General features: G+C 40.2%; 1 protein-coding gene across 26 annotated transcripts in view; it reads right to left on the reverse strand.

Moving 5' to 3' along the window:
• neb (nebulin) overlaps nt 1-27348 on the reverse strand; it is a 60879-nt gene that overhangs the window by 21039 nt on the left and 12492 nt on the right. For 17 of the 26 annotated variants that reach the window (XM_026144244.1, XM_026144246.1, XM_026144268.1 and 14 more), the window contains 86 exons: nt 27209-27316; nt 27007-27105; nt 26771-26875; nt 26492-26599; nt 26089-26400; nt 25766-25972; nt 25562-25666; nt 25358-25465; nt 24960-25271; nt 24623-24829; nt 24438-24542; nt 24207-24314; nt 23803-24114; nt 23474-23680; nt 23266-23370; nt 22997-23104; nt 22592-22903; nt 22293-22499; nt 22081-22185; nt 21875-21982; nt 21470-21781; nt 21183-21389; nt 20357-20461; nt 20117-20224; nt 19706-20017; nt 19365-19568; nt 19127-19231; nt 18924-19031; nt 18414-18725; nt 18094-18297; nt 17845-17949; nt 17539-17646; nt 17146-17457; nt 16838-17041; nt 16600-16704; nt 16397-16504; nt 15892-16203; nt 15593-15796; nt 15390-15494; nt 14969-15076; nt 14553-14864; nt 14256-14459; nt 14051-14155; nt 13623-13730; nt 13220-13531; nt 12914-13117; nt 12637-12741; nt 12394-12501; nt 11964-12275; nt 11550-11753; nt 11313-11417; nt 11091-11198; nt 10678-10989; nt 10280-10384; nt 10093-10191; nt 9862-9963; nt 9639-9746; nt 9228-9539; nt 9026-9130; nt 8817-8921; nt 8626-8730; nt 8394-8501; nt 8178-8288; nt 6360-6557; nt 6019-6123; nt 5810-5914; nt 5614-5718; nt 5398-5505; nt 5194-5307; nt 4823-5020; nt 4392-4496; nt 4163-4267; nt 3931-4038; nt 3703-3810; nt 3500-3607; nt 3269-3373; nt 3073-3177; nt 2881-2979; nt 2679-2783; nt 2441-2545; nt 2239-2343; nt 1929-2033; nt 1524-1628; nt 1310-1414; nt 1072-1176; nt 850-954 (listed from right to left, as the gene is read on the reverse strand). In XM_026144244.1, coding sequence (XP_026000029.1) covers nt 850-954; nt 1072-1176; nt 1310-1414; nt 1524-1628; nt 1929-2033; nt 2239-2343; nt 2441-2545; nt 2679-2783; nt 2881-2979; nt 3073-3177; nt 3269-3373; nt 3500-3607; nt 3703-3810; nt 3931-4038; nt 4163-4267; nt 4392-4496; nt 4823-5020; nt 5194-5307; nt 5398-5505; nt 5614-5718; nt 5810-5914; nt 6019-6123; nt 6360-6557; nt 8178-8288; nt 8394-8501; nt 8626-8730; nt 8817-8921; nt 9026-9130; nt 9228-9539; nt 9639-9746; nt 9862-9963; nt 10093-10191; nt 10280-10384; nt 10678-10989; nt 11091-11198; nt 11313-11417; nt 11550-11753; nt 11964-12275; nt 12394-12501; nt 12637-12741; nt 12914-13117; nt 13220-13531; nt 13623-13730; nt 14051-14155; nt 14256-14459; nt 14553-14864; nt 14969-15076; nt 15390-15494; nt 15593-15796; nt 15892-16203; nt 16397-16504; nt 16600-16704; nt 16838-17041; nt 17146-17457; nt 17539-17646; nt 17845-17949; nt 18094-18297; nt 18414-18725; nt 18924-19031; nt 19127-19231; nt 19365-19568; nt 19706-20017; nt 20117-20224; nt 20357-20461; nt 21183-21389; nt 21470-21781; nt 21875-21982; nt 22081-22185; nt 22293-22499; nt 22592-22903; nt 22997-23104; nt 23266-23370; nt 23474-23680; nt 23803-24114; nt 24207-24314; nt 24438-24542; nt 24623-24829; nt 24960-25271; nt 25358-25465; nt 25562-25666; nt 25766-25972; nt 26089-26400; nt 26492-26599; nt 26771-26875; nt 27007-27105; nt 27209-27316 — 13371 coding nt within the window. Of the gene's footprint in view, nt 1-377; nt 480-849; nt 955-1071; nt 1177-1309; nt 1415-1523; nt 1629-1928; nt 2034-2238; nt 2344-2440; nt 2546-2678; nt 2784-2880; nt 2980-3072; nt 3178-3268; nt 3374-3499; nt 3608-3702; nt 3811-3930; nt 4039-4162; nt 4268-4391; nt 4497-4822; nt 5021-5193; nt 5308-5397; nt 5506-5613; nt 5719-5809; nt 5915-6018; nt 6124-6359; nt 6558-8177; nt 8289-8393; nt 8502-8625; nt 8731-8816; nt 8922-9025; nt 9131-9227; nt 9540-9638; nt 9747-9861; nt 9964-10092; nt 10192-10279; nt 10385-10677; nt 10990-11090; nt 11199-11312; nt 11418-11549; nt 11754-11963; nt 12276-12393; nt 12502-12636; nt 12742-12913; nt 13118-13219; nt 13532-13622; nt 13731-14050; nt 14156-14255; nt 14460-14552; nt 14865-14968; nt 15077-15389; nt 15495-15592; nt 15797-15891; nt 16204-16396; nt 16505-16599; nt 16705-16837; nt 17042-17145; nt 17458-17538; nt 17647-17844; nt 17950-18093; nt 18298-18413; nt 18726-18923; nt 19032-19126; nt 19232-19364; nt 19569-19705; nt 20018-20116; nt 20225-20356; nt 20462-21182; nt 21390-21469; nt 21782-21874; nt 21983-22080; nt 22186-22292; nt 22500-22591; nt 22904-22996; nt 23105-23265; nt 23371-23473; nt 23681-23802; nt 24115-24206; nt 24315-24437; nt 24543-24622; nt 24830-24959; nt 25272-25357; nt 25466-25561; nt 25667-25765; nt 25973-26088; nt 26401-26491; nt 26600-26770; nt 26876-27006; nt 27106-27208; nt 27317-27348 lie in introns of all 26 variants that reach the window. The other 9 variants (XM_026144248.1, XM_026144245.1, XM_026144263.1 and 6 more) reach the window with 8 other exon arrangements.

Here is a 27348-nt window from a genome sequence, read left to right on the forward strand (position 1 = left end):
CTGTCCTTATCTGTGCCCTCAGAGTGACAGGGATGATCATCTACAGCGAGTGTGAGACGATCGGCTCAGTGGATTGAATTGTTACTGTGCTAGTGATTAAACTGTCATTTCTGATGGAGCAGATGAAGGACAACACTGCATAACACTCAGCATTCCAGCTGCTATTTGAGTGGCAGTTCAACAGCAACCTGTGTGGGACAAAATGAAGAAACTGATACAAAAGGGAAAGAATTTTTTTTGAGTTGGGAGCTCTATAAATGCCATGCGATGTCCACCATCAGCAGTCCTGCTGACAACCTCATGCACCGGTGTCAGGGCTCTTCGGGGACCAGACCGGAGGTGGCAGGCCGGTGGTACAACGTGACCAGGGCGTTTACCTGGCTCATCTTCCTGTTCTCCCTGGCCAGTTGATATCTAGGATCATCTGTAGTTATGGTGAACTTATCCTTGGTCTTCTCATAGTCTGCTCTGTAAGCCCTCTGCTCAAAGTGTCAGAAGGTAGTTAAAAAGGAGTCCCCAGAGAACAAAATGTTTCATCTCGCGTCATGTGGATGAAACATTTTAAGAATTTAAGGAAGGTAAAAACTGACTGATGTAAAGAACAAAGGGAAACATTTTAAACACTTGACTTTAAGGGTAAACACAAAAACAGTCAGTGATAAACAGTGTAGGCAATTATAAAATACTACAGTGAATTCCTGTTTTTTTTTTACCTCCACGCTGAGAGTCCAATAGAGAAGCACAGAAAAATAGAAATGTGGTTAACTGTTTCATTTGATTTACAAATGCGTTAACAAACTAAATCCAATTTTTATTTATTGCTGGAGGTTAAAGAATGACGGGACTCACATCGTTTATGAGAACGGAGGCTTGCTTGGCGGCTTGGAAGAATGGAGTGTCGCTGGTATACTTGAAGTTGCCTCTGTTCTTCTCAAAGGAGGCTTTGTACAGTCTCTGCAGACAAACAATACAACTTTTATTAAGAAAATACAGAAACTATACCTCGATACTGCAAATCATAAACAGGTGCCATATAAATAAAAATGAAGCTTAATGTCACTGATGCTTTACCTCACTGTAGAGCGTCTTGTTCCTCTCAGCCTGCACCAGCTCAGGTGTGTCCCATACAAAGCAGCCAATACCCTTCAGCCAATCCAGGTCCTCCTTATACTTGACCTAAAAAAAACACATAAAATGAGATTAAATTAAATTGAAATGTTGTGTAGTGTCTCAGTGCTCATTGTACTGAATACTCTTTAATGAACTGTAAACATTTTACCACACGGTGAATAAAGTCACGAGTACTCACGTCACTAACGTTACCGCTGACAATCTTGCTGAAGAAGAGTTCGGGACGATCGGGGATGGACTTCCAGGTCCCCAGAGAGCTAATATACTTCTCTCTGTATTTAACCTGATAAGAGAGGAAAAAAACAGTAGATGGAGATGCAAAAGCTCAAAACATGTACATTTATAAAGACATTTATAGTTAACAATGAGCCAGATCATTTCAACTGCCCGACCTCGCTAATGTCATCAGTGACCCTGCGATGGTAAGTGATGTCCAGAGCATCCTTGACTGTGTGGTAGTGTCCCTTGGAAAGCTCAAAGGTTTCTTTGTAGCGCAGCTGAAGAAACGAAGGAGAAAACGTGTCATATACATTCATCAAACACACATAATGTGATTTATAGCATCTACAATTTCACACTGACTTGTACAGTATTTGTGGTAAAAGGGTAAAATCAGATAAACAGATAAAGAATATTTATATTTTGACATGGGATAAAATTCACTATTAGTTAATGAAATCTCTTAAATTTGACCGTTTTCAGTGGAAAAATTATTAACAAACAGTCTGACTCCTATAATTCCTGAATGCATAACAGTTTCAAACTAAATCACAAGTTTCCTAAATGAGCAAACTCACATCACTGGACTGCAGGTAGGACTTCTTGGCACGGATCAGGAGAGGTGTGTCAGCAATGGCAGTGTACCGGTGTTTCATCTTCTCATACTGTTCTTTGTATTTGTTCTAAGGGAAGAAACGATTGAGACAACACCTTAGAAATTGGCTTCAGAGGAGACTGCAATTGCTGTAATTTCAATTATTTTGGCAAAGTATAAGAGTATATAGAAAGCAGCTACAGTAAATAGTGTAAACAAAATAAAATACAAACAATTTTAGGTTGAGGTTTCAGTGACAGCGGCATTAAATGAGAACGAAGGATCAGACTTACATCACTGTAGAACACTTTCATTTTTCTAGCATGGCCCATATTTGGAGTATTGATTTCTGGAGTGAAATGAGCTCTTTGTTTGGCAGCCAGATCTACGTACTGGTACTGTAGCAGAAGGGAAAAAATATTGATTAGATTATCAGGAAAGACACACACATACATATAATAGATTCAGTTATTCATGCTGTTTATTTGAGCTTGCCTGGTTAACCAGCTGCTGGGCCCACTTGACTCTCCGAATGTCCACAGAGTCTGCAGTTGTGGTGACTTTGGCCATGTCCTCCTTGCTCTGAGCTTTGTAGATCAGCTGGAAAGAAACAGAGCGAATGTCAAAACGTGTGGCTTTTGTTTTTTAGAATATACTGCAAGCTCATTTTTGTTTGGAAAGCAGATCACATGAAGCTATAATACGATGAAGCACATTTAGGAAACCAACTCACGTTGCTCATGTGCGTCTTCAGCTCAGTCACACGCTTATACTCAGGCGTGTCCAGGACCACAGAGAATTTAGCAAGGTTCTTCTTAGCCTCCACTGGATAGCTCACCTATAAGAGAGAAAAAATAGTTTATATGAATGATGCAGATGCCTGAATATGCATTGGAAAGGAAAAATAGGAATCCATTCTATCCAAAAAGACGTACCCTGAATTTGGTGACGTCGCGGACACGGACCATCTCTGGGGTGTTATACAAGAAGCAGCCAATGCCTCTCAGCCACATCAGGTCCTCTTTGTATTTCAGCTAAAAACACAAAACAATTAAAAAAATTATTTTAAAAAACATCTTCAAACTCCACCTTGTAGAGGTTTTGTTTTAATTTTATTCTTTACATACGTCGCTGGTGATCTCATTGACGTGGTGGTAGTGCATGAGCTCAGGCGTTATGGGCAACGATATCAGCTGGCCTCTGCTGTTGTAGTATTTCTCTTTGTAGCACAACTAGGGTAAGAAGGGAACAAAAAAAGTCCATCTTACAGCATGAATTTTAAAAAAAAAGGACATGAATGTTGTAATCTGTGGGTGCCCGTACGTCACTGAGGTGCTCCTGGTTCATCTTGACTTGTTTAATATCAGGAGTGTCATAGGTTGTGTGGATCTTGTCCTTTTGCTTGTGGTAAGTCTCACGATACAGACGCTGGAGGAGCAAGAAACACATGCACAGCACTGTTTTATGCAGCATTTAACATCCATCACAAGGAAATGAAACATTAATCTACAACAGTGGGTCTGGCTTAAGTATAACAGCTGTGTGTCATCTTACTTCATTGATGATCTTGTTAGCCTTCCTTGCAGTGACAAAGTTGACACCCTCTGGGTGAAGAGTGTAGCCTTTAGCCTTCACCATCTCATAGGCCTCCTTGTATTTCACCTGCAAGGATAAAAACAAAAGTGTGTCATTCAGAGACATCAAATTACCGTAAAAATAAAAAAGTTCTGATCTGCCCAAGCGTGTGTTTGACTTACATTGCTGGAGACAACAGTGTTCAACTTGACCTGCTTGATGAGGGGGGTGTCATGAGGCAGTGAATAACCGGTTGGCATGAAGCTCTTGTTAGCTTCTTTGTACCAGTTCTAAGAGAAGTCAACACACATGATGAGAGATGTTGTTAAAAATTTTAAATATTGATACTATACAATATATGATAATAATTGTTAAACAATCACACTGAATATGAAGGAACGTTATCTTACATCACTCTGGATGTAGTTGGCCAGACGGGCTCTTTCTGTTTCAATGGTAACAGCAGGAGCGGTGTTGGTGCCCTTGATATTGGCGTTGTAATCATAGCGGTAGTGCAGCTGGGAAAACAAATGGAAAAAAAAGATGAGATTTGCGATCTTACTTCTTTTCGTTTGTAATGTACAAAGAGAGTGTTAACAAACTGCTGAGCTAGCATGAATCTAAGACAATAAAATCCCTTACGTCACTCAGGTTCTGAGCGTTCTGCTTGGCGGTCTCGTACACTGGAGTCTCCGTCACCACTGAATATTCTTTGAAAGCATCTTTGCCTTTGGCTCTGTACTTGTTCTAGAATCAAAAATGAAGCATAGCAATCATTTGTTAGGACAAAATCCTTATAAAGGAGATGAACTAAAGTTAGAAACTTAAAACAATGAAGAGGATGGAGAATGAGTGTGTTGCTTGGGCTAACCTCACTCTGAAGATTATCAGCGTTCTTGACACGGAGGATCTCTGGCGTGTCCCAGGCATAGCAACCAATACCTTTGAGCCAGTTCAGATCATCCTTGTAGAAGATCTGGGGAGAGGTAAAATGTTGTGGCTGAAATTAGTTTCAGTGCATAGGATTCAAGAATGTAGCTATTTGATTTCTTTTACATACAATAAGGCAACAAAACATCCTGACCTTTCATATTTTTTAAGAAATAAACAAAAAAGGAATAGAAAAAAACTCAGTGTGGTTTAACTGATTTTCAATATTCTCACAAAAATGAAAAACAAAAACAAATAAAATAAGAAAAAATATAAAATGTAAACATATAGGATCATAGCACAGAGAATGATAGAGCTGACAAAATAAGCAATAACAAGCACAGAATATCAAAGCTGAGGACTGCTACTTACGTCGCTGAGCTGTTCATTGACTTTGCGTGCCTGCACGTACACCTGCATGTCAGGCATGCAAATCCACTGGTGCAGATACTTGCGGTAGTTGATCTCGCTGACGGCATTCTGGGTACTACGGGCAGACAGGATATCCAACATGTCTGGGGGGATGTGGTTCTTGGCCTTGGTTTTCTCATAGTTCTCCTTGTACAGACGCTGCAATGATGGAAAAACAGATGGTTCTTTCAGTTGTCATATGCACAATAAAATCTACACAGGGATGCATGTTTTTGTAATATAGAGCTAATCAAACAACACAGCCGCTCTATTGCTCATCAAGAGAAATGTCAATATGTGGAAGGTGTAAGGGCAAAACAAATGGAGCTTACATCTAGGACGAGTTTTCCAGCTTTGACGCAACGAGCAGTTCCAGGATCGTCCTCCAGTGACTTGGGCAGGCTGTAGAGAGATTTGAACTTCTCGTAGTCCTCCTTGTACTTCACCTGAACGGGAGAGAGGATTCATATTGCCTTGTAAAGATCAGAAATTGAACATCATCATAACAATAATATGAAATAAAAATTGAAACGTACATTGCTGAGAATAATCTTCTGCTGTTTAGCGTGCTGCAAGGCGTTTGCGTCATGTGGAATCTGGTAACTCTTCGCTTTGATTTTGTCCCAGGTAGAAGTGTAGTTTTTCTGTTGATAGAAAAAGCCAGAACGTCACCATAAACATGTCATTTACAGATATCTATCACTTCTTATCAGTGACAGGAGGACAGACATTTTTACTGGATCTCCACTTACGTTGCTGAAAATGTATTTGAAGTTTTGGCATCTGACGTAATCGTGGGTATCCAGAACCGTGGTGTAGATGTGCTTCTCCTTTTGATAAGCCTCTCTGTAGTTGAGCTGTCAGTGATGAATGTTTCATTAATCCACTCAGTATGAGTTCAAAACTGAAACACTAATTTTGTAGTTTTTAAAAGTGCAGCTCACTCACCTCACTGGCCCAGGTGTGGCCCAGGACAGCAGTCACATAAGACGGGGTGTCTGTCACAATGGAGTAATTGTTGAACTCCTTCTTGGCGTTCTCTCTGTATTTAAGCTATACGGGAGCATATTATATAAGTACATTATCAAACACAAATAGAAAAAATCCAAATCCCCATAAACACACACACAATTCAGGAATCACATGTTTTTACTCACATCACTTTGCAGGTCATAGGACTTCTTGGCACGAAGAATCTCTGGTGTGTCCCAAACGTAGCAACCAATACCCTTCATCCAGTTCAGGTCATCCTTATAGAACACCTATCAAATGACAATAAACCCGGACAACATTATATATTTGCTTGCAGATAGAAACATCTATTAATGTGGGACGTGTAATAACATTTCTGGCGTTTATATAAATACAAAGATAAAAGATTTTGTATAATGTCTAGATAATGCTTCATGTAATACTTCATGTAATACAAGTTTGTACGGGATCTCGCACAACAATCAGGCACAACCAGGCGGCAGACGTGCACAGAAGAAGGACCTACATCACTGAGGATTTCGTTGGTCTTGCGGGCACGGATGGCGTCCTCCTGTTCAGGGTGGCAAGTCCACTGGTGCAGGTAGGTGCGGTAAAGAACATCACTCAGCATGTCCTGGCACCGCTTAGCTACCTGGTTAGCGATGATGTCGGATGGGATGTGGATTTTGGTTTTGGTTTGATTGTAGTCCTTCTGGTAGACCCTCTGTTTAGACACACACGATAGAAACTTACTGATTAGCGATGCAAAAGAGATTAATTTGAAATAAAGTTTACACGTATTAAAAAATAAGTTCAATCCACAAGGGTAACTAAAACACTTTGATAAACAAATAAACGGTCAGAATACATATCTATTGACCTTAGGATGAGTTAGAAACAATAATAATTAATTACCAATTTACACAACCGCCCCCTTCTCTATTCTTATATGCAGTCTATGATCTCAAAAATAAAATTAATACATTGAGACTTATTGATTCTATATACTTGTAATACACATATAGTGGCATCTAACATATTTTATTAATCACCATGTTTTTCTTTCAGCTACTCCCTTTAGGTATCGTCACAGCGGATCATCTGACTCCATCTTACCTTGTCCCCAGTATCCTCCTCTGTCACACCGACTTACTGCATGTCCTCCCTCACTACAACATGAACCTCCTCTGAGGTCTTCCTCTTTTCCTCCTGCTCGGCAGCTCCATCATATGTACTGTCCCTTATCGGCACGTAGCCAAACCATCTCAGCCTTGCCTCTCTAATTCGACACCAAACTACTCGACTAGAGCTGTTCTTCTAATATACTCATTTTTTTTCCATCTATCCATCAGCGTCACCATTCTCCAAATCCTACATCACAGCAGGCCTCACTGCTGTCTTGTAAACCTTCCCTTTCAGTCTTGCTGCTATCCTTCTGTCTAATGTGTTTTATTACCTCTGCTGAGGAGGTTATGTTTCAGACATATAGCACAACTTGTGAGAGAGAGAGAGAGAGAGAGACAGACAGACAGACAGACAGACAGACAGACAGACAGACAGACAGACAGACAGACAGACAGACAGACAGACAGACAGATAGATAGATAGATAGATAGATAGATAGATAGATAGATAGATAGATAGATAGATAGATAGATAGATAGATAGATAGATAGATAGATAGATAGATAGATAGATAGATAGATAGAATTTTATTTCGGACATGCAAATATAATTGAAATAACAAGAGAAAAAACAACTTAAAAATCATCAAGTGTTCATGTATTTTTGTAGAAGCTCTTTTATTTTAAAACTTTGCATAAAAATTCTGCTGCCTTTGTTTGTATTGTCAACATTTAGGAAATTATACTGTTGTATCTGGATTCTGAATATTACATTAAAATTTGTATCCAGTTATCACGTCACATTTGAGCTCTGACCTCACTTTTACATTTCACATCTGCCTTTCTTGCAGGTGGGCCCCAAAATGTGTTATATCTTTTAATGATATAATATGTATTATATAGTACTATGAGTATCATAGTATTATATAATAACTTCATATTGTTCCTACATAATGTTTATACAGTCAAAACATCAACATCTGTCATGCTCCCTTTATTTGTATTTTACTGCACTACAAAGTTCTCATAGTATATTTAAAAACAACAAAGAAAACCAAATTATTAGATACAAAACACAACATTGTTTCCTTAACAGTAAATACTGTCCAGAGAGTGAGCTGCCTCTTTGAGTGCCTGTTGTTACTAATGGTTTCTTATTTCTCAGTGCATTGTGTAGTGGTGTAGTTTTTTATACTGTACTATATTTTGTAGTATCTCACCAGTGCCTTGTTCTTTTCCTGGTGTCCACAGCGCATCACTTCAGGGAAGTCCACCAGGGTTCCAGCCATGTAGTGACCTTTGGCCTTTTCGTGGGTATCCTTGTACTTGACCTAATGGTGTTTAGAATGATAAAAATTGCAGTAGTGCAAGAATAAAATATATCATGTTATTAGATTTAATCTTATCACAGTTCTAAAGAAATATAAGACACTCACATCACTAGCAATGTCCCTGCTCTTCTTGGAGATGACCAGTGGGATGTATTCATGGTTCAGCTGGTAGCTTGAAGCCTTCGACTCGTCCCAGTTTGATTTGTAGAGTTTCTAAAACCACAAAAGGTATATGCAAAGTTTAAGAAAAGCCTGGCACAATACATGTATATAACACAGAACTTACAATAAATAAATTAGAAATCTAGAAAGGATTTGATTATTATTTTTACGTTACCTCACTGATGATCTTAGCCACCTCCCTGCTATGGGCCAGTTGAGGAGTATCATCTGAGCCAATATAATGACCCTTTTCTGCATTGAAAGTCTCTTTGTACTTCAACTATTAGAGAAAAAATAACTTTTTTTCAGATCATTGCTCACCGGTTTTCCGATCGAGAGTCATTTTAAATATTAGATTTTGCATACATCACTCAGGTTGGCAGCATTAATCTTTGCCAAAACTATCTCTGGCCGGTCCACAACCAGGGTGAATCTTCCAAAACCTTCTTGGGCAGTCTTCTTGTAAAGTCTCTGTAAATAAAACAGAGCAGTGAGGCAAGACACAATGACACAACATGTGATTAAAAAAACCAACTGAAAAAGAGGCTGAATGTCATGTAATGCAGTAAACATACATCATTGAGAATCTCCTGGGCCTTCTTGACCTTCACATGTTCAACAGAGTCAGCTGCTACCCAGCCACAGCCTCGGAGCCATTCCAGATCTGACTTATAGACGTGCTAGAGATCGAAAGCAAGATGCATGTTAGGAAGTCAAGACAGACGTTTCTGTCAGATTATTATGTCAATATGATTAATAGTTACAAATGTGCTTTACATCGCTTTGCAGATCATAGGCTTTGCGAGCCTGGATAACATCGTTGGAGTCTGGCATGCACGTCCACTGGTGCAGGCGAGTTCTGTAGTTGTCGTCGTTGACTTGGATCTGGCATTTCTTAGCCAGTTCAAACTGCAGCATGTCCACTGGCAGGTTGAACTTGGTCTTGGACTTGTTGAAGTCCTTCTTGTACAGAGCATCGCTGGCGATCTTGGCTGAGTTCAGAGCCAGCATGAGCAGAGGGTCGTCTTGGACGCTGAGAGCACCAATGTGGTGACCGACCTGCTTACGGTATCCCTCCAGGTATTTATGCTACAAGACAGGCAAAAAAAAAAAGAAAGGACTTATTTTTACCACATTATTAAGTTGTCAGTTAAATCAAACCTGATTAAATTTTATCCTACTACTTACTTTGCTTTGCACTTTAGTTGTCTGGATGCACTGCTTGATTGGTACAGCATCTGGAGGCATGAAGTATCCTGTAGCTTTGACCTTATCCCATTCTTTGGTGTACAGTTTCTACAAAAGATAATGTATCACTTATTTTGCTAATAATAAAGCAGGAACTGCACAAGGCTGAAATTTGCTGAGTTAAAATATGCAGAAAATGCATCATATATGCCATCAGTCTTACCGGGTGAACATTCTTCGCCACTTCTCTGGCTGTGGCAAGAGATGGTGTGTCCACCAATGAGTACTTGGTCTTGTCCTGGTGCCAGGCCTCACGATATTTAGCCTGAGCAACGTGGGAGATCAAAATTCAGCTACCTGGAATTTGCCACTAGCACTATTTTGCCACACGGTTCACATTAAGAACAAAAAGTCAAAACCAAGCAGCATTTTGATGACAGGCAATCATCCCCACCTCATTCAGGACTTCAGCAGCATTCCTGGCACGGACTAAGTCAATTCTGTCAGCTGGAACCATGAATTGCTGTTTATCCAACTTGATCCGATAGCCTCTCTATACAAGAAAGAAATGGAAGAAACTATTCAGTGTGCATACACATACTTTTTATTTGTTTTTAAGTCTTAGTGAGGTACAAACTTACATCAGCCAGGATCTTCTGCGCATGCTTCACCTTCAACACCTCTACGGACTCATGTGGCATCCATCCACATCCACGTATCCACTCCATATCAGCTTTGTAAACAGCCTGAGAAAAGAAAGCAGGCAGATAATTTATGCAACTGTACACTATAGGACAAAAGTTGAAACATTGTTACTGGATGAACTGGACTGAAGAGTGAAAACAATAGTATTAGAGGAAAAACTGTAATGTATTTTATCCACTGTAAAAACAGTAAAAAGTGTATTTGGCTGCCGAATGAGTAAAACGAGTAAAAGGATTTACATTTAATAAATGTTTATGATCTGTTCTCTACTTTCTGACTACACTGACACTATTGATTGGTAGAATACTACCCACATGTGCAACTATAAACTTACATCACTCTGGAGATCGTAGGCCTTTCTGGCCTGGACCACATCATTGGAGTCTGGCAGGCACGTCCACTGGTGCAGGTGAGTTCTGTAGTTGAAGTCGTTGACTTGGATCTGGCATTTCTTGGCCAGTTCCAGATTGAGCATGTCCACTGGCAGGTGGAACTTGGTCTTGGACTTGTTGAAGTCCTTCTTGTACAGAACATCACTGGCGATCTTGCCTGAGTTCAGAGCCAGCACGATTAGAGGGTCGTCCTGGACACTGAGAGCCCCAATGTGGTGACCGACCTGTTTTCGGTATCCCGTCTTGTACTTGTACTAAAGGGAGCAGAAATTAAAGGTTAATGCAAGTAGGACTAGACGTAGTCAGCAAGTAGATCATTTCTTAATGTTAATTTTGTTTTGTTTTTTTAACTTACATCACTGATAATATCTCTGGAAGCTTTAGCCTTTAGCACAGAGATAGCATCCTCCTTGATATGGTAGGCTCCTGCTTTCTGGTCATCCCATGCCTTTGTGTACAATTTCTGCACAGAACAAGAAATAAAGTTTTAAAAAAATCAACAAATAAATCAACAAAAATTGTGCGTCTGCACAGACAAGTTAAAAAGTAAACACTGGTAAAGTAAACACAAACGTACATTGCTGATATTAACAGCGTTGGCCTTGGCGAGTTCAAAGGTGGGGGTGTCGGGTGGCACATGAATGGTGAGCTTGTCTTTATCCCAGACTTCCCTATATTTCCTCTGTCAGAGATAAAAAAAAAAAAAAAAACATTAACTGCTTCATCTTATCCACTTGAATAGATATTTTTATCAAATATTTGGGTTTCACAATTTAAAAAAAAATCCAAGAAACTACAGAAAGATGTTACTCACATCACTGAGGTTTTCAGCATTTTGCTTGGACAAGACAATAGCTGGGAGGTCAACGACACTGGTGAACTTGACCGTACTTGGGTGTTGGCGGTAGAGCCTTTCATTGAGGACAGTCTGGGCATGCTTCACTTTGACGACATCTATACAGTCCTGAGGTGACCAGCCGCATCCCCTGAGCCACTCCAGATCAGCTTTGTACACAGCCTACAAACACAAAAATCAGTTTGAACCTAATTAAATACAGAATTTGTTCATGTATGGTTTGCATTTGACAAACTGTGGGATGACTCAAAATGGATGTAAAAAGGTCTATTTAATCAGTTAGAGACAGATAGAGGCTTAAATGTTCTGAAAATAATTGAACAATCGATTAAAATCCAAAAAGTGCTTTCTACAACAATAGCATGTACTTACATCACTCTGCAAATCATAGACTTTTCTAGCCTGCACAACATCATTGGAGTCTGGCAGGCACGTCCACTGGTGCAGGTAAGTTCTGTAGTTGAAGTCGTTGACTTGGATCTGGCATTTCTTGGCCAGTTCAATTGTCAGCATATCTACTGGGAGGTGGAACTTGGTCTTGGTCTTGTTAAAGTCTTTCTTATAGACATTGTCGCTGGCAATCTTCCCTGCATTAGCGGCCAGCATAATTAGTGGATCATCTTTCACACTGAGAGCACCGATGTGATGGCCACACTGCTTGCGGAAACCAGCCTTGTATTTGTACTGGAAATATGGATAGAAATAATGCATCAGTTTCAAAATAAATTCAAAAATAACCCTACATTTACTGTGGTGAAGCAACAAAAAGACAAACTGGAGCAAGTGGGAAACATAAACTTACATCACTGATGATGTTTCTGGAAGCCTTGGCTGATATAACAGAGATTGCATCCTTGGGAAGGTAGTAGCCTTTGTTGATCATTTCCATATAGCCTTCACGATAAAATTTCTGGAGATAAAAGAATAATGCTTTTAGGGTCTCATGTTCTATACACTGTAATACAAAGAGCAGTACCTATGAAAACATAATCATTTGTACCATGCTAACATGTTGTAAAACCTATGCAAGAAGAGACTGTATTACCAGACTGGTGTTGAGTTTATTCTGCTGGGCCAAGATGATCTCTGGGGTGTCAGGCATTACATGAATGTTGGTCTTATCATTCTCCCAGGCAGCAATGTAGGCTTTCTGTAAAAAGCAGATTAATATACTCAGTATACATAAAATGACTCAAAGCCCTACAAAATAAAAAGTTAGTGTCATTGGTGTGACACAAAAAGAACCTCATATACTTTTGATGCACTACTTTTAAAGACCTGGCTCCCACAGAACAATAATGGATAAGATGTGCTATCTGTACCTTGTCCATAACCTGGGCATTGGCCTGAGCAAGGGCATATGGCATGTCAGCTGTATTAGCAGTGAACTTGAAGTTGCTGGGATGCTGACGATACTTTCTCTCACTCAGAATCTCTGCCGCTTTCTTGGCTTTCTCCACATCAATTGAACCAATTGGCACCCATCCCATTCCCTTGATCCATTCCATGTCAGCCTTATACACAGCCTGCAAGCCGAAGGAGAAGAAGAACCACAGGTCACAGCTACAGATAAGCCACAGAAGACAGAGACTGGAGCTAATATTCAGCAAAAAGTGATAAGTGCTCACATCACTCTGCAGGTCATAAGCCTTTCTGGCCTGAACCACATCATTGGAGTCTGGCAGGCACGTCCAGTTGTGCAGGTGAGTTCTGTAGTTGAAGTCGTTGACTTGGATCTGGCATTTCTTGGCCAGTTCCAGATTGAGCATGTCCACTGGCAGGTGGAACTTGGTCTTGGACTTGTTGAAGTCCTTCTTGTACAAAACATCACTGGCGATCTTGCCCGAATTCAAAGCCAACACGATTAGAGGGTCGTCCTGGACACTGAGAGCCCCAATGTGGTGACCGACCTGTTTTCGGTATCCCGTCTTGTACTTATACTGTGTGGCGAGCAGGAAGGAAATCAAAGTTAAGACAATAAATTTAAGCAAATAAAGTCAATAACAGAGAAGGAAAAACAATGTCACCTACATCGCTGATGATTTCTCTTCCATGTTTGGCAGCAACGACAGAGACAGCATCGGGCTTGAGGTCATAGCCCTTTCTGAAAATATCCTCAACGGCTTCCTTGTATATTTTCTGAAGGAAAGAGAAAATAAATAGTTACATTTAATCTGGGAATTCTCAAGCTAATTTTAGCAAGTCATATGTTAGCAAGTACACAGAGGACAAACTACTATTCCCTTCAATATGCCACTCTTGTTTTTTTTTTTATAAACTTTTCAAGAATCACATATTTATATTTGATAATAATCATTGAATCATTTCAAATGCAAAAATACAAATTGAGACATAGGAGAATATTTTTATCTGCACATGAAGAAAAAAAAAACCCTAAAAAAATCAATTTTATCTACTTGGATTTTATTGTCCTAATCATTTGTGCAGACAAAAAGTACCTGGCTGATGTTGTAAGCATTAGCTTTGGCAAGCAACAGCTCAGGGGTGTCAGGGGGCACATGGACCTTAATCTTTTCAGCATCCCAAGCAGCAACGTAGGTTCTCTGTGGTGGGAAACACAAAAGACAGAATGAAACAGAAAGTGCAAACAAGAGGACTTAACAGAAGGCAAATCAATGGAATTACAAACATAATACACTTTACCTTGTTCATGATATCAGCATTTGTTTTGGCTAAGACTAAAGGCATGGAGGTCATGTCTGTCTTATATTTCAGTGTGTCAGGTCTCTGCTTATAGAGGCGGTCGCTGAGGATTTTTGCAGCGTTCTTGGCCTTCAGCACGTCCAGTGATCCAATGGGGATCCATCCAACACCAACAACCTCATCCAAGTCAGCTTTGTATACAGCCTAGAAAAGTATACATGAATTCGAACATCAGAACACAAGAATAGTGACAAAATCAGCAGCATGGTTCACTGAGTATCCCGCAAAAGGACTTACGTCACTCTGGAGATCGTAGGCCTTTCTGGCCTGAACCACATCATTGGAGTCTGGCAGGCACGTCCACTGGTGCAGGTGAGTTCTGTAGTTGAAGTCGTTGACTTGGATCTGGCATTTCTTGGCCAGTTCCAGATTGAGCATGTCCACTGGCAGGTGGAACTTGGTCTTGGACTTGTTGAAGTCCTTCTTGTACAGAGCATCACTGGCAATCTTGGCTGAGTTCAGAGCCAGCATGACAAGGGGGTCGTCGTGGATGCTGCGAGCGCCGATGTGGTGACCAACTTGCTTACGGTATCCTGTCTTGTACTTGTACTGGATAAAATTAGCCGAAAAAAAATTTATGTTACAAGTAGAACGATGCTTAAATTATGTTAAAGTGTCAGTAAACAGACACTTGGTACAGTATGACCACTTACGTCACTGATGATTTCCCTGGAGGCCTTAGCAGCCTTTACAGAGATTGCATCCACAGGGAGGAAATAGCCTTTCTTGATAGTTTCTTCATATCCTTGTCTGTATAGTTTCTGCAAAATAAGACATATGCACATTTTTTTAACTAAACTTCAACCTTTACTTTAACTTTCAATGTTCTAGTTTTGGCACCTAATTATAAAGTGATAAGGTTTGCTTAAGGGATCATATTCGCCAAGTCTACTGTAAGAATATCAGTGTGCTAGTAACTCAAGCCAAAGCATTCTGAATGAAGCTTAATGTCTTAATGAGTACACTTAACTCCTAACAGGTATTTTCCATTTTTTTGAAATTATTATAAATATTGAAAATATTTTGAAAGTATTCTTGTTGACATAATAAATCATGCTCTGAAATGATACTAACTTTGCTCATGGTTATTGCATTTTGTTGTGAGAGGACGATCTCAGGAGTGTCAGGTTTAATGTGCAGCGTGGTCTTGTCCTTCTCCCATGCTTCAGTGTAGAGGCGCTGGAAAAAACACAAATAATGCAGCGTTAATTAATGATTCTGACAAAAGTGATAACCAGATAGAAATGGCTTTGAAAGTCTTTAATGAAGAATTCTACCTTGTTCATGGTTAGGGCGTTATTCTTTGCCAGCACAAGATTCATGGCATCTACTGGGCTGGTAAATGGAACTTTGCTGGGATGCTGGCGGTACTTCCTTTCACTCAAAACTTCTGCAGCCTTCTTTGCTTTCTCCACATCAAGCGAGCCAATGGGGACCCAACCCAGGCCCTGGAGCCACTTCAGGTCAGCTTTGTAGACAGCCTGACATACACGGCAGAACAGCCTTGTGATATACTTTTAGTAGCACAAACACAGAATTAAAAAGCAATAAAAAGAATCATGAAAACAACTATTACATCACTCTGCAGGTCATATGCATGTCTGGCCTGGACCACATCATTGGAGTCTGGCAGGCACGTCCAGTTGTGCAGGTGAGTTCTGTAGTTGAAGTCGTTGACTTGGATCTGGCATTTCTTGGCCAGTTCCAGATTGAGCATGTCCACTGGCAGGTGGAACTTGGTCTTGGACTTGTTGAAGTCCTTCTTGTACAGAGCATCGCTGGCAATCTTGGCTGAGTTCAGAGCCAGCATGACGAGGGGGTCGTCCTGGATGCTGCGAGCACCGATGTGGTGACCGACCTGCTTACGGTATCCTGTCTTGTACTTGTACTGGATGAAAAATAAAATATTATCATCAATGTCTTTGAACAGTTTTATACATTGTGTATGATGAATTTTATTGATTATTATTTTCTTATACATTTACATATTACCAAGCCCTTTACAGTGCCGTATCAAATCTATTATACCTATATCGCACTATTATTTATTCTTATGTAAATAATTCAGATTAAAGACACACATCACTGGCAATGTCCCTGGAAGCTCTCGCCGCAATGACGGAAATGGCATCATTGCGCAGATCATAGCCCTTCTTCTTGGAGTCTTCATATGCCTGCTTGTACTTTTTCTGTAAGGAAACACAATGATCCAACAGATGGAAGTTATATACATTTAAAATTCATAAGTGATGTGAGTCTTTCTACACCACAAATGCCTACATACCACACTGTAGTTAACGTTGTTTGCTTTGGCCAGAAGGACATCCATAGCATCGGGCATGAGATGGATCTTTGTCTTCTCGTTCTCCCAAGCTTCAATGTATGCTTTCTGCAGTAACAAAAACAGATAATGAGCAACTGTTTACATTACTACTTGTAAATGTATATATACATTTTATAATAACTTAATTTAAATACAACATCCAGTATGGCTGACGTAGATTTCAAATGGGATTTCATACCTTGTTCATAACCTGAGCATTGGCCTTAGCCAGTGCTATGGGCATGTCTTCAGTGGATATTTTAAACTTGTAGTTGCTCGGGTGCTGACGATACTTTCTCTCATTCAGGATCTCACCAGCTTTCTTCACCTTCTCAACATCTAATGAACCTATTGGCACCCAACCAATACCCTGCAAAATCTTCAGATCCTCCTTGTACACAGCCTTGAGGAAAAAAGGATTTATTATGATTAAAAATATTCTAAAACTGGAAAATATATTTATTAATTAACATGATTATTTTACACCACTGAAATTCAAAGACTCACATCACTCTGCAGGTCATATGCATGTCTGGCCTGGACCACATCATTGGAGTCTGGCAGGCACGTCCACTGGTGCAGGTGAGTTCTGTAGTTGAAGTCGTTGACTTGGATCTGGCATTTCTTGGCCAGTTCCAGATTGAGCATGTCCACTGGCAGGTGGAACCTGGTCTTGGACTTGTTGAAGTCCTTCTTGTACAGAACATCACTGGCAATCTTGGCTGAGTTCAGAGCCAGCATGAGCAGAGGGTCGTCCTGGATGCTGCGAGCACCGATGTGGTGACCGACCTGTTTACGGTATCCTGTCTTGTACTTGTACTGTGAAAATAATGATTGGAGTTAGCGGGGTCTGATATTTAAATATAAAAGTTTATCATTGTTCAGATCCAGTGAGCTTACATCACTGGCAATGTCCCTGGAAGCTCTGGCTGCAATGATGGATATGGCGTCATTTCGCATATCGTAGCCCTTCTTCTTGGAATCTTCATATGCCTGCTTGTACTTTTTCTGTTCATGATCACAAAAAACAGATTTTAAACATGTAATAAAAACAAAAAATAATAGTGTTCAGAATCATGAATACTTAAATACCTGCCTTGACATCTTATCAAGATATTAATGCAATAAATTCAATGATCTGAATTAATTATTCAAAACAAATGTTTAAATTGCTTAAACAGTAAAACGTTTTAATTTCCTACATACCACACTGTAGTTAACATTGTTTGCTTTAGCCAGAAGGACATCCATAGCATCGGGCATGACATGGATCTTTGTCTTCACGTTCTCCCAGGCTTCAATGTATGCTCTCTGTAATCATGGAAAAATGTAAACACTATCAACCATGAAGCTGTGCACAGAATCATTTCTTTACCATGTCAGCATTAGTACTTCACCAGAGTCATTCTGTATTAGTTATACTTTGCTGCATTTTGAGTGTTATTGAATTTTTACCTTGTTCATAACCTGAGCATTGGCCTTAGCCAGTGCTATGGGCATGTCTTCAGTGGATATTTTAAAACCATATTTGCTCGGGTGCTGACGATACTTTCTCTCACTCAGGATCTCACCAGCTTTCTTCACCTTCTCAACATCTAATGAACCTATTGGCACCCAACCAATACCCTGCAAAATCTTCAGATCCTCCTTGTACACAGCCTAGAAAAAAAGAAAGAAAGTGTTGTGGCAAAAGTTGGCAGATATACAAAAAACTATATGTAGAAATATAGAATATAGAAACTGTATATATATATAAATTATAAATATATACACACATCACTCTGCAGGTCATATGCATGTCTGGCCTGGACCACATCATTGGAGTCTGGCAGGCACGTCCACTGGTGCAGGTGAGTTCTGTAGTTGAAGTCGTTGACTTGGATCTGGCATTTCTTGGCCAGTTCCAGATTGAGCATGTCCACTGGCAGGTGGAACCTGGTCTTGGACTTGTTGAAGTCCTTCTTGTACAGAGCATCGCTGGCAATCTTGGCTGAGTTCAGAGCCAGCATGAGCAGAGGGTCGTCCTGGATGCTGCGAGCACCGATGTGGTGACCGACCTGTTTACGGTATCCTGTCTTGTACTTGTACTGGATGAAAAATAAAATAATATCATCACTGCCTTTAAACAGTTTTATACATGCTGTACAATGGGTTTTATTATTTAAAAAAATTCATGTATCCATTAATAAGCCCTATAAATCAATATCAAAACTAATATATTTGCACTATTATTATGATACAATTAGTATATTTTTTTATGTAAATAATTCAGATTAAAGACACACATCACTGGCAATGTCCCTGGAAGCTCTCGCCGCAATGACGGAAATGGCATCATTGCGCAGATCATAGCCCTTCTTCTTGGAGTCTTCATATGCCTGCTTGTACTTTTTCTGTAAGGAAACACAATGATCCAACAGATGGAAGTTATATACATTTAAAATTCATAAGTGATGTGAGTCTTTCTACACCACAAATGCCTACATACCACACTGTAGTTAACGTTGTTTGCTTTGGCCAGAAGGACATCCATAGCATCGGGCATGAGATGGATCTTTGTCTTCTCGTTCTCCCAGGCTTCAATGTATGCTTTCTGCAGTAACAAAAATGAAAAAAAAAAAAGACAAAAAGTACTTACATTGTGACCTCTGTGTGAATTTTACAATAACTTAATTTACATACAACATCCAGTATGGCTGATGGAGGTTTTAAATGGGATTTCATACCTTATTCATAACCTGAGCATTGGCCTTAGCCAGTGCTATGGGCATGTCTTCAGTGGATATTTTAAACTTGTAGTTGCTCGGTTGCTGACGATACTTTCTCTCACTCAGGATCTCACCAGCTTTCTTCACCTTCTCAACATCTAATGAACCTATTGGCACCCAACCAATACCCTGCAGCATCTTCAGATCCTCCTTGTACACAGCCTGGAAGAAAAAACAAAAACCAAGAATGATTTGCAATGATTGAATCTGGTGGACAACAAAAACGATATATAGTAAAAAAACACGAGTCCTGCAATATAATAATATTTTCATAATATAAATTATTAAAATATACTCACATCACTTTGTATGTTATACGCATGTCTGGCCTGGACCACATCATTGGAGTCTGGCAGGCATGTCCAGTTGTGCAGTCGGGTGATGTAGTTGAAATGGTTGACTTGAATCTGGTTCTTCTTGGCCAGTTCAAAGGCCATCATGTCCACTGGCAGGTGGAACTTGGTCTTGGACTTGTTGAAGTCCTTCTTGTACAGAGCATCACTGGCAATCTTGGCTGAATTCAGAGCCAGCATGAGCAGAGGGTCATCCTGGATGCTGCGAGCACCAATGTGGTGACCCACTTGCTTACGGTATCCTGTCTTGTACTTGTACTAAAAAAGCAATAGTGTGACGTTTAGTCACCAAACAGCATATTAGAATAAATGTTCACATAAAGCAATACAGCAAAGAGAATATAAACTGACACTTACATCACTAGCAATTGTAGTGGAAGCTTTAGCAGCTTGGACGGCAATGGCATCACTACGAAGATTATGGCCCTTCTTCTTGGATAGTTCATGATCCAACTTGTACAGTTTCTATAGCAAGAAATAATGTCAACAAGGAAACCATGTCTACCTTCAAATGGACATGCTAATAGTATTAGTGTAATTGTTTTCCTAACTGTCATCCATATCATTACAGACAGGAAACTGCATATTATACGATACCTCACTGTAGTTCTTCCTGTTTTCCCGTGCCAGAACAATGTCCATTGCATCAGGCATGACATGGACTGAAGTCTTGTCTTTTTCCCAGGCTTTGATGTAGGATTGCTAAAGAAGCAAAACGTAATTATCGGCTTCACATAAAGTAAAGAGAAAGTACTTTTCAGTTATATTCATGACCAGTGTTGGGAAGGTTACTTTAAAAATGTAACTACAGATTACAGATTACATGCCCCAAAATGTATTTTGTAACGTATTCCGTTACGTTACTCAATGAGAGTAAAGTATTCTGATTACTTTGGATTACTTAATATATTATCATGCTTTTTACAACTACATGAATGAACTATTGCTGTGTTACTATTACTGAAGGTTACTCGCCATACCAATACCAACTAGATTTTTAAATCTTGATATAAAATGAGTAACAGTAGGTGGACATTAGGTAAGGCTGCACTTATTGCAGCGATCTTGTATAGAAAACTGTTCCGCGCATATATAAAACAGGTCCGCGGCTCCGAACCGTAGTAAATGGTAACATGTGCCGCGAGATTGAGACACGGGCATTAGAGGCTCTTAATGCGTGTTTTGTTTGGGTTTCCACCGGCGTGGAATTACCAGAAATATAGAGTTCATAGTCTTATGAAACAGGAAAAGACTGCCGTGTAATCCATTCATTTCAACAAAGTAACTGTATTCTGAATACCACCTTTTTAAACGGTAACTGTAACAGAATACAGTTACTCATATTTTGTATTTTAAATACGTAACGGCGGTACATGTATTCGGTTACTCCCCAACACTGTTCATGACAGATTCTCTTCTGTACCTTATCCATAATCTGGTTGTTGGTAGTGGCCAGTGTCAAGTCCATAGAGTGCATATCTTTGGTGAATTTGAAGTTGGTAGGAGGCTGACGATACAGTTTCTCATTGAGGGCCTTCCCTGCTGATTTTACTTTCTCAACATCCAGCGATCCAATAGGGACCCATCCTATTCCTTTGATGTAGTGCTCATACTCACTCTTGTACTGGTTCTGCGGGGAATACACAAATGTTTATTTCACAGTGGTAGCAATTGTGTAAAATTGTTATCTGTTCAAACTTTTACACATACATCACTGGCAATAAACTGCATGTTACGAGCAAGTTCCAGGTTCATGGCATCAGGCAGGAGAGCATTAGTGTGCTGAATGTGTCTGTATCCAGCCATAGTCTGAGCAGCAGAAGCCTGCTTGGCATGGACCACACTGAGCATGTCCACTGGGGAGTGATACTTCAGCTTGGCCTTGTGGTAGTCCTTCTTGTAGTTCTTGTCACTCTGCATCTTTGCCAACTCCATGTAGTGAACCAGCAGAGGATCATCCTGGAGGCTGCGGAAGCCAACATGGTGGCCTCTCGCCTTCTCATAAGCCAATTTGTACTTGTACTGTAATAATAAATACACACTTGGTCAGCATGTGTGATGGGCTGTAGGAAATAAACCCCTTGACTTGCTACATTTACTTTATTTTCTACTTACGTTGCTGGCAATGGTGGTGCCAGCCTTGGCAGCCAGAATGGGGATAGCATCTGCTTTGAGGTTGTAGCCTTTATTAGCCATCTCCACAACACCAGCTTTGTAAAGTTTCTGAAATTACATATGACTAAGGTAAGTGATTTGCATTATTAACAGCCTAATAAATAACAAGACTCAGCAGGTTTATTAATTTGACGGATTCCCCTTACATTGCTCATATTGAGGGCATTAGCCTTTGCAAGGAGAATCTCAGGAGCATCTGGCATAATATGAACAGTCAGTTTGTCCTTTTCCCATGCAGCAGTGTATGCTTTCTGCAAGAAAAAATCATTAGAAAAATCAAATAATAGTGTCAGTTCTGAACAATGTTTTTGACAATATTGTGTGGCTTTGTTCTCCAATTAAAGTTAAAAGATTTCACCTTGTTCATGATCTGATTGTTGGCAGTAGCCAGAGTCAAGTCCATGGAGTCCATCAGCTTGCTGTACTTGAGGTTGGATGGATGAGTGCGGTATTTCTTTTCACTAAGAATTTGACCGCCAACTTTAGCAGTCTCAACTGAAAGTGATCCAATAGGGACCCATCCTATTCCTTTGATGTAGTGCTCATACTCACTCTTGTACTGGTTCTGAGGGGAATACACAATTGTTTTTTCACAGCTATGCACAATAAGGGCAGTAACTGTGTAAAATTGTTATCTATTCAAATTGTTATACATACATCACTGGCAATAAACTGCATGTTACGAGCAAGTTCCAGGTTTATGGCATCAGGCAGGAGAGCATTAGTGTGCTGAATGTGTCTGTATCCAGCCATAGTCTGAGCAGCAGAAGCCTGCTTGGCATGGACCACACTGAGCATGTCCACTGGGGTGTGATACTTCAGCTTGGCCTTGTGGTAGTCCTTCTTGTAGTTCTTGTCACTCTGCATCTTTGCCACTTGCATGTAGTGAACCAGCAGAGGATCGTCCTGGAGGCTGCGGAAGCCAACATGGTGGCCTCTCGCCTTCTCATAAGCCAATTTGTACTTGTACTGTAACAATAAATGTGCACTTGGTCAGCATCTGTAATGGGCTGTAGGAAATAAACTCCTTAACTTGCTAGATTTGCTTTATTGTCTACTTACGTTGCTGGCAATGGTGGTGCCAGCCTTGGCAGCCAGAATGGGGATAGCATCTGCTTTGAGGTTGTAGCCTTTATTAGCCATCTCCACAACACCAGCTTTGTAAAGTTTCTGTGAAAACATATACAATGACAGAAAGGTCACGCTACAGTTAAGGATCATACATATATTATATAGCCATGGCTTACAGCATAATGGTTAGATAAGATATAGATGTTAAATCATATAAATAATTGAATAAATAATAATAAATATAATTTGTAATGCCTTACATTGCTCATGTTCAGAGCATTAGCCTTCGCCAGCAGAATCTCAGGAGCGTCTGGCATGACATGGGTGGTCACTTTGTCCTTCTCCCAGGCTGCGGTGTATGCTTTCTGTAGGTCAAGAAATCAGTGAAAGGGGTCAATCACAATTTTTATCACAAACAAGACTGTCTCTATTTTGAGACCCTATACAACACATCTGAAAATACTGCACCTTGTTCATGATCTGGTTGTTGGCACTAGCCAAAGCCAAGTCCATGGAGTCCATCAGTTTGCTAAACTTGAAATTTGATGGATGAGTGCGGTACTTATTTTCACTCTGAATCTGACCGCCAACCTTGGCAGTTTCAACAGCAAGCGAGCCAATAGGGACCCATCCAATGCCTTTGACAAAGTTATTCCAGTCAGATTTGTAATCATTCTGGAAAAAAAAGTCATGACGCAAATTAGTTCCAAAGTAAAGATAAATGATCTTTTGTAGTTCAAATCTGGTTTTTATTATTTTTTTAAAATGGCATACATATGACTATCTTTGCTACTTACATCACTTGACTGGAGGTTCATGGTTCGACACAGCCGCAGGTGCATGTTGTCAGGGAGAAGCAAGTAGCTGTGAGGGATCTTCTTGTATCCAGCCATTGTCTGAACAGCAGAAGCCTGCTTGGCATGAGCCACACTGAGCATGTCCACTGGGGTATGATACTTCAGCTTGGCCTTGTGGTAGTCCTTCTTGTAGTTCTTGTCACTCTGCATTCTGGCCACCTCCATGTAGTGAACCAGCAGAGGATCGTCCTGGAGGCTGCGGAAGCCAACATGGTGGCCTCTCGCCTTCTCATAAGCCTTTTTGTACTGGACCTAAAGAAAAAAAAAAAGAAAAAGTGATGTGTTGATTCTTTCTTTTTTACAGTTAAATTTAGTTAAATTTATTACATGCATTTATTACATACATTGCTGGCAATATGCCTGCCGTGCTTGGCATGCAGGATGGGAATAGCATCAGGCTTCATGTCATATCCCTTGGCAATGTCTTCCACCCACTTGTGCCTGTAATGACTCTGCAAATAAACAGCAAAGTGTTACAACAACTTTTTGCACAACTATGCTCATATACACCTTGAACCTCAGGAAATTGCTATTGCTTCAACTTGCATATTCAGTTAAATAATTTGTGCTCTAACCTCGCTAATAGTCTGGGCATTAAACTTAGCCTGGAGAAACTCGGGGCAGTCAGATGGCAGATGGTAGGTGTGCATGAACTTCTCTCCAGAAGCTTTGTATGTAGTCTAGTCAGAAAAAAGAAACAACAGTGAATGTTTAAAGAATCTCTACATAAGTATCTTCTGTTAAGAAAAGGGATTCTTACGATGTCCATCTGTTTAGTGTTGGCCATAGCCAGAGTCATGTTCATGGCATCGGTCTTGCTTGTATATTTGAAATTACTGGGGTGCTGGCGGTAATTTCTTTCATCCAGTGCAGCTTTAGCGGTTTTGGCTTTTTCAACATCCAGAGAACCAATAGGGACCCATCCTATACCTTTAGAGTAGCTGTTGTAATCTGACTTGTAGACATTCTGTGGGTATTTAGAGAAAATCTAAATTAATCAAAGGTCATAATCAAATATATACATATATGTAATGCTATATATGTTGTTCCAGGATGAGACCAATATATAAAGATAATAAGATGAAAAGAATACACACGTCACTCTGAATCTCCATCATGTTGCGACACAGCCGCAGGTGCATGTTGTCAGGAAGAAGCAAGAAGCTGTGGGGGATCTTCTTGTATCCAGCCATTGTCTGAACAGCAGAAGCCTGCTTGGCATGAGCCACACTGAGCATATCCACTGGGGTATGATACTTCAGCTTGGCCTTGTGGTAGTCCTTCTTGTAGTTCTTGTCACTCTGCATCTTTGCCACTTGCATATAGTGAACCAGCAGAGGATCATCCTGGAGGCTGCGGAAGCCAACGTGGTGGCCCTTTTCTTTCTCATAGGCCAGCTTATACTTGTACTGTATTAAATAAAATGCAATATAAGTAATATTATTAAATGCATTAACATTTAAAAATTATTATGAAAAGCATAATTCCAGCTTACATTGCTGGCAATGTTTCTTGAAGTTTTGGCTGCTACGATGGGAATGGAATCCTCTTTCATGTGATGTCCTTTGAGCAGATCTTGGCGGTGAGAATAAGTGTAATAATTCTAAACAAAAAGATAATCAGCGATATTGTTACAAAAACATTCACAATTAAATTTCTTTGTATGTTTCATATGTGCTTAAATCAATCTGCAGCTAACCTGGCTGATGTTGGCAGCATTGTATCTGGCTTGCAGAAATTGGGGGGCATCAGGAGGGAGATTGTAAGTGTGCATGAACTTCTCTCCGCTGGCTTTGTACTCTTTCTGTGTAATTACAGTGAAGGCAAGAATTTATTTCTTCTCTGAAAAGGACTAAATTTTAGATATGTAGCATAAGTCATTATTTTGTTTTGTCCTTCTCACCACATTCATGATCTTAGCATTGGTCTTAGCCAGCTCCATGCTCATGGAGTCAGTAGCACTGGTGAACTTGATGGTTTGAGGGTGCTGTCTGTACTTTTTCTCATTCAGAGCTGCTGCTGCCGTTTTGGCTTTTTCAACCTCCAGAGAACCAATTGGAACCCAGCCAATACCCTTGACCGAGGTCTCATAATCCATCTTGTAGTTGTGCTGAGAAATAGAAAAAAACCCAGAAAACAAGAAACTATTGTCAGACCAAATACCATTTTTAGAGAGTCCATACGGTTTATATTGCCATTAAGTCACAAGCATTGTTAATAACATACATCGCTGGAATTGTAGTTCATGGTGCGAGCAAGTTGCAGACCCATAGCATCAGGGAGAAGAAAGTATTTATGGTGGTGCTGCTTGTAGCCAATGTAGGTCTGCACTGCTGAAGCATGTTTAGCCTGAACCACACTGAGCATGTCCACTGGGGTGTGATACTTCAGCTTGGCCTTGTGGTAGTCCTTCTTGTAGTTCTTGTCACTCTGCATTCTGGCCACCTCCATGTAGTGAACCAGCAGAGGATCGTCCTGGAGGCTGCGGAAGCCAACATGGTGGCCTCTCGCCTTCTCATAAGCCTTTTTGTACTGGACCTAGGAGTTAAAGCACATGGAGCTTCTCTAGTTTTTTATATGTAACAATTATTTAAAAAGTGCAGCAAATTTGGTCTTTCAGAAAATTTACATCACTGGCAGCATGTCTGGCAGCTTTGGCAGCAACAATAGGGATGGCATCAGGCTTCAGGTCATAACCCTTAGCAATCAGCTCCTGCCAAGCAAACTTGTAGTAATTCTGAAATCACATAAAACATATAAACAATGTTTAAGGCATGTATCCATTATAGCTTTACGCAAACATGAACAGATGCACACACATACTGTGGCGATATACAGTTATATAAGTTTTAAAAGTGAGTTGAAAAAATATTTTATTTATTTTGCTTTTTTTATGTGCATTCGTCACCTTGCTGATGTTGTAGGCATTGCACTTGGCCTGAAGGAACTCTGGGACATCCGGGGGCAGAGAGTACTTCTGATGGATCTCCTCTAGACCTCGCTTGTAGAACAGCTATAAAAGAATAAATGTAACAGAGCAGAAATTAAAAGAAAGTAAGAGCAAACAAGAATCTTCCTAAAAGGGATCTTGGAAAAATGCAGAAGGAATTCGTTCTCCAGTATGAACAGTGACACTTGACTCACATCGCTCCTCTGAAGCTGGTTGACTTTGGCCTGCATCATGATGGGGTGGTCGTCGATAGATGTGAATGGGATCTTGTCTGGGTGTGTTCTGTATTTTTTCTGAAGGAAAAGAGTAAATAAATATTATTATTTTAATGACCTATCAGCTCTGAAATATGCATTTTGTTATTACCATGAGAGCAGATGTAAAGAAGCCACATACCTCATTGAGGATCTCTGCAGCTTTCTTAGCCTTTTCCACTTCCAATGAGCCATATGGGACCCATGGAGTACCTTTGGTGTAGCTGTTGTAGTCAGCCTTATACTCATTCTTTGGTGCAGAGAAACACACAAAACCAAAAC

This window comes from Astatotilapia calliptera, chromosome 16 (assembly GCF_900246225.1).
Source record: "Astatotilapia calliptera chromosome 16, fAstCal1.2, whole genome shotgun sequence".
Classification (NCBI taxonomy): domain Eukaryota; kingdom Metazoa; phylum Chordata; class Actinopteri; order Cichliformes; family Cichlidae; genus Astatotilapia; species Astatotilapia calliptera.